We start from the raw sequence: 9880 nt of genomic DNA, 5'->3' as shown, positions 1-9880 counted from the left end.
GCGCCTGCCACAATGCCTGGCTATTTTTTTGTTGCAGTTATCATTGTTGTTTAGCTGGCCTGGGCCAGGTTCAAACCTGCCAGCCTCGAGTGTGTGGCTGGCGCCTTAACCACTGTGCTACAGGCGCTGAGCTGGTATCACTGTTTTCTGCTAGTGTAAGAGATTTCTAGCAAGACTAGAATGTAAAGGGTGTGTATTGGCTTAAACATTGAGAGCTTAGCTTTCATTTCAGGTGTGAGTGTTTTGAGTATGTATTAAAATCACAAATGTCTGATTTATGGATTAGCTTCTTGATGAGCCTGAATCCATTTGAAGCATCAGAATCTATTCATTTGCTGTATGAAAAGAACAGTCATTAACCATCAGCAGAACAGTTTAACTTTGCAAAGATCATAGATGCTATGGTATGAAGAAAATAGAGCTAGTAGAAGCAGACGTGTAAATTGCTCTTGCCTTAGAATGCTATGCCTGCCAAAACATATTTTCTATATTTCTATCATGGATTCCTAATCAACGGAAATAATGAATAATAATAGGAATTTACTTATTACAGAGTTCTTTAAATAAGGAATTTATTAATCCCTATACATTTTTTAAAAAAAATAGGCCAGAAAGTAAAAGTAGGGGCTCCTGTCAGTTGATCTGAAGCTTGTTTTAAGGGTTTTTTCCCCCAAAATTTGATCCCTCGGTCTGTGCTTTAAGAGTAATGTAAGGTTGTTTCCATGAGCTTACTGTCTATCTGGGTTTTACATTTCCTTGTAGTTGGATTTAATCACGGATCTGTTGGGTACCCCATCACTGGAAGCAATGAGGACGGCTTGTGAAGGCGCTAAGGCACACATACTCAGGGGTCCTCATAAACAGGTAAAAGGAGGGGGAGGGGATCTCTGTCTGGTAACCATCTGTTTGGGCAAAACTACCCTTACAATATGATAATAGTGTACTGAGAATTTTTAAACAAAGACATTACTTATAATGGACACATACACATATACACACAGGATGCATTTTATGTCATGGTCCTAAGTAAGAAAATGTCCAATATTTTTCAAACTACATAAAATATCTTTTTTTCCCAATGCCATAGGAAAAAGTGCATATTTTTATAGCCTCTTTGCTAATAAATGACCCTTGACTTTGTATCTCCTGTTTTATTGATGTATATGGGAAAAGTTCCTGGAGGAATACCTTTGACCTCAGTGGCATAATCTTATGCACGTATATCAATATGTCCTTTCCAAGTACTCAGCCAAAATACTTGGTATCTCGTATTCCAGCCAGGAATGTGAAGCTATTGCTATTGCATTCTTGCCATTAACACAGAATCAGATGTGAATGTTGTTAGTTAAGAAGTACGAAGAGAAACGGGTGGCTCAGTGGGTAGGGCGCCAGCCCCATATACTGAGGGTGGTGAGTTCAAACCCAGCCCAGCCAAACTGCAACAAAAAATAGCTAGGCATTGTGGCGGGCACCTGTAGTCCCAGCTACTTGGGAGACTGAGGCAAGAGAATTGCCTAAGCCCAAGAGCTGGAGGTTGCTGTGAGCTGTGACGCCATGGCACCCTACCAAAGGCTAAATAGTGAGACTCTGTCTCTACAAAAAAAAAAGAAGTATGAAGAGAGATTTCCAGATATGCCCTGATCAATATTATTTTGCAACCAGCCAAGCCACTGTTGAAATAAACAAGATGATTTTTATCTCCACCTGTTGATTTAACAGCATTTTTTTATAAGTACTTTTCCTGACCTCCTTTGGAAAAATAGCTTAATAATGTGAAGAGTGAGTAAAGGGAATACTTTTACTAGCAATAACAAACTGAAAAAACAGATAAGGCTTGAACAGGAGGACCTGGGAACTAATGTTCCTTGCTTTCTTTTGAATTGGGATCTGATTGATGGTACCAAATGACAGACTAATTTGGTGTTCTTCCTTTTAAACTACCAGTGAAACATTTGATCAAGGCCTTGTCTTCCCTTGCAGTCCCCCCTGTCATTCTAGTTTGACTCCAGAATTTCTGTTTTCACAGGCACAAAGGACAATGTTAAAGTACGTTCTCTTCCGAAACAAGCTTAGGCTAGTAAAGAGATATGTACTCTTGTATTTTATTTTATTTTATTTTATTATGTATGCTTGTATTTTAAATCGTACCCTGATGGTTACATCTTTCTGTTGCATTTAGCTTAAAACAATGAAATAATTTGAGGCCATAACCCCCCAAGATGAGCCTCATCTTAACCTAAAGGAAAGTTGTATACTGTAGAAGAAACTAACAAGATCTGCTATGTTCCATTTATTGGCTGGCATCAGAAACATTAAAGTAATTTGTCAATACTCCATGGTAACTGTCCTTAAAAGTAGCAAAATAATTTTCCTCTTTTACTGATCTGATTAGGTCAGCAAAATCTTTCCTGGCTAGAGGTAACCAAGAATGAAAAAAAAAAACCAAGAATGAAAAGTGATTAAGTGATTAAGACACATTGGTGCCACCCTTCCACCTCTAGAAGAGTTTAACTGTTGCTTATGGTTGCCAGCTAATTAATCCTCTGTGTCAATGAGTTGTTAAATAACAGCCTGCTTCGGCTCGGCACCTATAGCTCAACCGGCTAAGGCGCCAGCCACGTACACCTAAGGTGGTGGGTTCGAATCCCCAGCCCGGACCTGCCAAACAACAATGACGGCTGCAACCAAAAAATAGCCGGGCGTTGTGGTCCCAGCTACTTGGGAGGCGGAGGCAGGAGACTCGCTTGAGCCCAGGAGTTGGAGGTTGCTGTGAGCTGTAATGCCACGGCACTCTACCCAGGGGGACAGCTTGAGGCTCTGTCTCAAACAAACAAACAAACAAAAAAAAAAAACAGCCTGCTTCCTGAGGAGTTTCCCAGCTGCTGTCTAGATCAGTTCAAAAATATAACTTACTGTACTAAAAGTCCCTGAGTACTGCTTTGAGGATTCCTGGCAAGTGAGTCCTTTTTCTTGTAGAAATTGCAAATTCCATTAGTTATAAAAACCTAGAGCTTTTAATTAAGTAAAAATGGTAAATATAATTTATTTTCTAAAACAAAAGGGTGAGGAAAGGAAAATCTAAAGGTCCACTTTTGTTTAACTAGTTAAAGAGATTGAGATGTCTGACAAAATCTTTTTTTATATATGTGAATTGACCTCTTAATAGTAATGTTTTGCTTATCACTGAGTTTCATGATGGCCTTAAGGAAACACCACAGTAAAAATTAGGGGTAGTCCTGCTAGTCTTGTTAGAAGATTTTGATTTTGAAGAGAAATCTGGTGAGGTGCAAACTAGTTAGGAGACAATTTCTGCTCAAAGGCTAGATGTACTTTGGAGAGACATTAAAATCTTTAGGTGGCTTTGTTTTGGAGGTTTGTTTTGATTTTGAGACAGAGTCTCCCTCCATTGCCCTGAGGTTGAATGCGGTATCATCATAGCTCACAGCAACCTCAAACTCTTAGGCTCAAGCGATCCTCTTGCTTCAGCCTCCCAAGTAGCTGGGACTATAGGTGCCCACCACAATGCCTGGCCAGTTTTTTTTAGAGACAGAGGCTTGCTCTTGCTCAGGCTGATTTCAAACTCCTGAGCTCAGGCGATCCACCTGCCTCAGCTTCCCAGATGCTAGGATTATAGGCATGAGCCTCCACACCTGGCCTAAAATGTCGCTAGGCAGAACACAATACAGTATTTTTTATTTATTGTCTCTTTTCCACAATTCAAAATCTTTTTTTTTTTCTTGAGATAGAGTTTCACTCTGTTGCCCTGGGTAGTGTGCCATTGCATCATCATAGCTCACAACCACCTCAAACTTTTGGGCTTAAGCGATCCTCTTGCCTCAGCCTCCCAAGTAGCTGAAACTATAGGTGCCTGTCATTACACCTGGCTAGTTTTTCTAGCTCTTGATCAGGTTGGTCTCAAACTCCTGGGCTCAAGTAATCCACCCCGCCACAACTGCCCAGAGTGTTAGGATTACAGGTGTGAGCCATCACACCCAGCCATACAACTCAAAATCTTGAATGAAGGGAAATTTAGTTCCCACAGCCCAAGTATGTGTTAAGGAAGACATTTGTTGAGGTCCTGACCTATTAATAGGATCCAGGAGCTGGGAACTTGTGGTCTTGGGGCCAAGTATGGCCCTCTGGATCCTTGAGTGCGGCCCTTTGACTCAACCCACATTTTAAATGGATTTGTTCTGTAAACAAAGTGGATTCTGTACTTGGAGATCTACCGGGCTACCTGTGGCCTTGAGGCTGCCAGCTTTGTTCCCAAAATATTTTTACTAAAATGAAAATAGTCCTATGGCCTAGCAGGGACCATATCTCACACTTAATAGGCTCCAACCATGTTAGAGAGTTCAAATTCATTTATAGGTGGGAGTTTCTTTTATGTCACCCAGAGTGCTTACTATAGTGCACTATGCATTGTGCATACTCAGTTAATGTTGCTAACTGATCATCATAGTTTTTTTGCTGCCCACAACAGTCAAAAACTTAACATGTAGTGGGATGAAAACTAATAGAAATGTCTGTCTGTTCAGGACCATTGCACAGCCTGGTATAAGCACCCTGCAGTTAGCCTATCGTGACTGTGGCATATCACTTAGGGCCCCTGACCCAAGTCCAGCAGCTCATCCTTGCTTCATTTCACTGACCATTTATCATAGTCATTAATAAAGCACTCTTTATACCCTTTCCTGTCCTCATGACTTAGCACTGACACCCAGTCACTCCTACATTGCTAAGAGACTTAAAAACTTGCGAAACAAACAGAAAGTGGAGTGGTCTATTTTAAACAGGGAAATTAACATGTGTGAATGTTGGGAGAATGGGCGAAAACTTTTCTAAATGAGATGTGTAGTGCATATTTCTAAGCATTCTTTTTTTCTCTCTTGTTCAAATGGATTCTGTTGCACTTATGAAAAGGATAAACTTCTTATGTGTTGCTGATATCCTGGGCCCAACTAGTTTAGAGGGAAGAAAGTGAAATTAGAATTGAAGCATCTCTGGTATTGCATCTTTCCTGTGGAGCCAGTGCTAGAAACTAAATTATTAATGGCTATCTTTCTGAAGAAGGATTGGCAGGAATGAACTGACTCTTCTTTTTCTCTGTGCCTCTAACATACGTATAAACATAGAAAAGGAGAAACCATGTGATACGGCTATTGTAGGCCGAAATACAGCCTTGTTTTTAGCTTATTTGTTAGGCTATACTTCTGTAAAGAAAGGTGAAATTGGCTCAGTGCCTGTGGCTCAAGTGGCTAAGGCTCCAGCCATATACACCTTAGGTGGCGGGTTCGAATCCAGCCCTGGCCTGCCAAAAATAACAATGACGGCTGCAACCAAAAAATAGCCAGGCTTTGTGGCAGGCGCCTGTGGTCCCAGCTACTTGGGAGGCTGAGGCAGGAGACTCGCTTGAGCCTAGGAGTTGGAGGTTGCTGTGAGCTGTGATGCCATGGCACTCTACCCAGGAGGATAGCTTGAGGCTCTGTCTCAAAAGAAAAGAAAGGTGAAATTTGGTGTCGAGGGGAGACATTTAAAACTTTAGGTAGCCTTAACATGCACTCGTTTAATTTTTCAAGCTTCTCCTCCCTAACCCCTTTTCCATATCCATTCATCCAAAGTCTTAAAAATGTTGCCTTTGGCTTGCCACCAAGCCAAACCAAATTTTTTTCAAGAATATTAAATTACGGCTCGGTGCCTGTGGCTCAAGTGGCTAAGGCGCCAGCCACATACACCTGAGGTGGCGGGTTCAAATCCCCAGCCCGGGCCCCCCGAACAATGATGGCTGCAACCAAAAAATGGCCGGGCATCGTGGCAGGCATCTGTAGTCCCAGCTACTTGGGAGGCTGAGGCAGGAGACTCGCTTGAGCCCAGGAGTTAGAGGTTGCTGTGAGCTGTGATGCCATGGCACTCTACCCAGGGGGATAGCTTGAGGCTCCGTCTAAAAAAAAAAGAATATTAAATTACTTTACACATAAAAATTATTGGGGAAAATATGTAAATTGTAAGTTAAAACCTCTTCCCCATCAATCTCTGCCTCCCTCTCCTACCTTGACTAATATGGATAACTTCAAAGCTCTCATAGACTTACTTATTTTTAAAACAAGATGGCCAGGTGGTAGCTTGTACCCATAATCCCAGAAACCCTAAGGCCTAGACAGGAGGGATCACTTGAGCCCAGGAGTTCAGAACTGGCCTGGGCAACATAGTGAGACCTTGTCTCAACAAAAAAATTTTAAAAAGAAATTGGCTAGGTCTGGTGGTGTGCACCTGTGGTTTTATTGGGACTCAAGGATTTCTTGAGCCCTGGAGTTCGAGGTTACGGTGAGCTAAGATTGTACAACAGCACTCCAATCTGGGTGACAGAGCAAGATTCTGTCTGAAAAACAGACAAACGAAAAACAAGAAATACTTTCCTGGCTCAGCACCTGTGGCTCAAGCGGCTAAGGCGCCAGCCACATACGCCTGAGCTGGCAGGTCCAAATCCAGCCCAGGCCCACCAAACAACAATGACGGCTGCAACCAAAAAATAGCGGGGCGTTATGGTGGACTCCTGTAGTCCCAGCTACTTGGGAGGTGGAGGCAGAAGAATCGCTTGAGCCCAGGAGTTGGAGTTTGCTGTGAGCTGTGATGCTACGGCACTCTACCCAGGGCAACAGCTTGGCTCTGTCTCAAAAACAAACAAACAAACAAACAAAAAAACACTTTCCTAGCTACACATATATAAATGCACCAAAAAATAATAAGTTGGTCATCAAATATTTGATGCAAAATGTACTGTATGAGTTCTGGGCATATATGTAATTTTATACTTAAAGATATTGGGGTTTGGACATGTTGATTTATCTAATCAGTGACAAGACAGAGGTAGAATCCCCATCTAATATTCTCTCTCCACTCTTTGATCCTGAAGAAAACTCCCGGGTAATAAAGAAATACCTCCTTACAATCTGAGGGTTTGTCTTGTTCCTGTTGGCTTTTCCTTTGTGGCTTCTATTGGAAGGAGGCAGGTGTATAAAATACTGTCCTGGATTCTGTAAGAATCTGTAGAATCTATAAGACTCTGAGGTTATGCTCAGGATCTAAAGAGACCTCTTAGTGTTCAGCTTCTCCTGTTTCTGGTGTTGTGGAGACTTTGACCAATATGAAAGGTGCTTATATTGTTGTTCTTGTTGCTGTTTCTGGCCTTCCACTGCTCAACGGGCAGGTGATTTCTGTGATATTTTGAATTGTCTTCTACTGACAAACTAGAAAACAGAAGAGAGGATTTATCCCCCCTACACAGGAAGTTTAGGAGAGTTTCGAAGTAAAAGTTCTTCTAGTTCTCCTCAGAATTAAGAATAGTATTAAACTAAGAGATATATAATAACGATAAGAGATTTGTTAGTAATAATAGATTAATGATGTAGTAACTAAATGTAAGTGCCCTTACTCTAAGATGCTGTGATGAAGCAGTATCTGCAGAAGAGGTGAGGACCACAGAAAGACACCATCGTGTTCCTCGCAAAGCTAGATTTATAATATGTTATGCAACAAGCTGGGCATGATGCAAACTAGGAAGCTCCAGAGGCTGCTTTTGCCTGCAATTCCTTCTTAAAAGTTCCAAGTTTTATAAGGAATGCCTGAAAAAGCTGAAGATGTGAGAATTAGAGCTACTAGGAAGACATCAGATTCAGATAAAATGTAGTTTGTGGCACTGAGCCGCTTTGCTTTTGTTTTTGTTTTTTTGAGACAGAGTCTCACTTTGCCCCCCTGGGTAGAGTGTTGTGGTCTCATAGCTCACAGCAACCTCAGACTCTTGGGCTCAAGTAATCCTCTTGCCTCAGTGTTTCATTTTCAGTAGAGACAAGGTCTTGTTCTTGTTCAGGCTGGGCTCGAGCTCCTGAGCTCAGGCAATCCACCCGCCTCAGCCTCCCCAGAGTGCTAGGATTACAGGCGTGAGCCACTGCGCCTTGGCCGAGCCTCTTCACTTTTCAAAGCATAGCAAAGGGCACTACCCCTAAAGTTAGGTTTTCATTAAGCCAGGCTTTGACTGGGTTGTTTTTGAGCTGATTTCATAGACTTTGACCTACCCAGCTTGTCTGCCCACAGAAGGGTTGGTAGAAGCCAGTTCTGAAAAGCATTAGGAAAACCATTTATCCCATGAAGATATTAGTTTCTTTTTAAAAATAAATGGTATGAAAATCAAGCCGGTAATAATTTGGCTATACATTTGGAGTTTTCAAAGCTTCGGAGAAAATCCCCCTGCCAAAGGTTGTATTAAGCCATAAGAAGAAAGGAAGTGTCTGAACATTTTTGTGTCACCTTCCTTATTTCCTTTTTATGTTAAAGAATTTCCTTTTATGTTAAAGAATTTACCGTGTGAGAGTAAATGATGCCATTCACCTGCTCTGTCCCCTGACCCGCTTAGCAGTGAAATAGAAGCTTTATAAGCTCTATGGCTTCCCAGGTCATCAAAGGCATCTCCCTGCCCCACACAGGAGGGGTCAGACGTGGCCTGCCATTTATGAAAGAATTATTAAGTGAGAAGTCAGTTCTAAAGGCAATTCAGATGGAACCATCAAAGCCAGTGGTATACTTTCTCAGATTTTGTAAATTCTTGAGTGTCTATAGCTCCTTTAGGACTAGTATTTTAGTACCTTTATGGTAATATTGCCATAAGCTAATAGGGTTGTAAGCTTACCACGTGCATGCTTGATTTTGCATGCAGCCAAAGTTTTAAATCCTTTTTTCTCTCACCCCTAGGCATATTCAATCTTCCCTTCTTGCCAAAGCATTTAAGATACAAGGCTAACAGGAGCACCATATTTACAAGATTAGTTTTTGGTTTTCATGGGCTCTTTTGTGCTTTGACCTACAGTGGGTAATCAGGCATTATAAAATATGCTTCTGGAAGGAGTGACAATTGTTGCTTTTGAAGACTGATTAATGAGGGGAAAACTCGTTCCCCTCAAATTTAGACTTATGTGCAACATTGTCTGTTCAGCTGAGTACTTCCCTTATAAATTGGTTGTATTCCACGTATGTTTACACAAAGACTTAAATATTTTAATTTTAATCTTTCCACAGCCATCTCTTCCTGTACTCTATACCCTGTCTAGCCAGGCTACACATGAAGCTGTTCATCTCCTTTGCAGGATGTTGGTCTTTGATCCAGTAAGTAGTGTTTATTTATTTATTTATTTATTTTTACCAAATTAAAAGTATGTTCTAAGCGAAACATCCTGATTTCAAATAGATTGGCAATATAAATAATTAATTTTCAAAAGATAAACCTCAATCCCCAGTCCCATGTATATCATGTTCACGTAGCACCCAGAAGCTTGATTATTAATGCATAAGACTCTACTAGGTAAAGAGATAACAAACTATACCATTCTTATTTATTTTGGTATTTGTAAAAGGAGTTTGACTCCAAGTTAAATCAAGAGAAAAAAAAATTAGGGTTATTTGAAAAAATCTGCCCATTATTTACTTTGGGTTGTTTGAGATAAAAGATTTTACAAGTACCCTTCATGGGCTCTTCCCAGAAATACTACAATTGCACTGTAAGTCCAGCTTTTTATTTTTTCATTGATCCAAAGGCTATTTATTGCTCATATCTGTGCCAAAAACTATTGCCAAAGAAGACTCAAAAATGGATGCATTCTTACAAGGGTACATGTGAAATTTACTAGGTGTAGAATATAAATGTCTAAACACAGTAACTAAGAAAATGCCATAAAGGCTATGTTAACTAGTTTGAAGAAAATATTTCAAATTGTATATAAAACCAGTACATTGTACCCCATGACTACATTAATGTACACAGCTATGATTTAATAAAAATAAAAATAAATGGGCTCGGCGCCTATAGCTCAACCGGCTAAGGCGCCAGCCA

General features: G+C 40.8%; 1 protein-coding gene across 1 annotated transcript in view; it reads left to right on the top strand.

Moving 5' to 3' along the window:
• NLK (nemo like kinase) overlaps window positions 1–9880 on the top strand; it is a 178817-nt gene that overhangs the window by 149788 nt on the left and 19149 nt on the right. The window contains exons 7-8 of the mRNA XM_003797166.3: window positions 763–864; window positions 9070–9156. Of these exons, the coding sequence (XP_003797214.1) occupies window positions 763–864; window positions 9070–9156 (189 nt within the window). The remainder of the gene's footprint in view (window positions 1–762; window positions 865–9069; window positions 9157–9880) is intronic.

The sequence above is a fragment of the Otolemur garnettii genome, unplaced genomic scaffold (genome assembly GCF_000181295.1).
Source record: "Otolemur garnettii isolate 467f Iridium unplaced genomic scaffold, OtoGar3 scaffold00112, whole genome shotgun sequence".
NCBI classification, from domain to species: domain Eukaryota; kingdom Metazoa; phylum Chordata; class Mammalia; order Primates; family Galagidae; genus Otolemur; species Otolemur garnettii.
The sequence above is the reverse complement of the archived record's forward strand: the minus strand, read 5'-3'. Positions and strand labels throughout refer to the sequence as shown.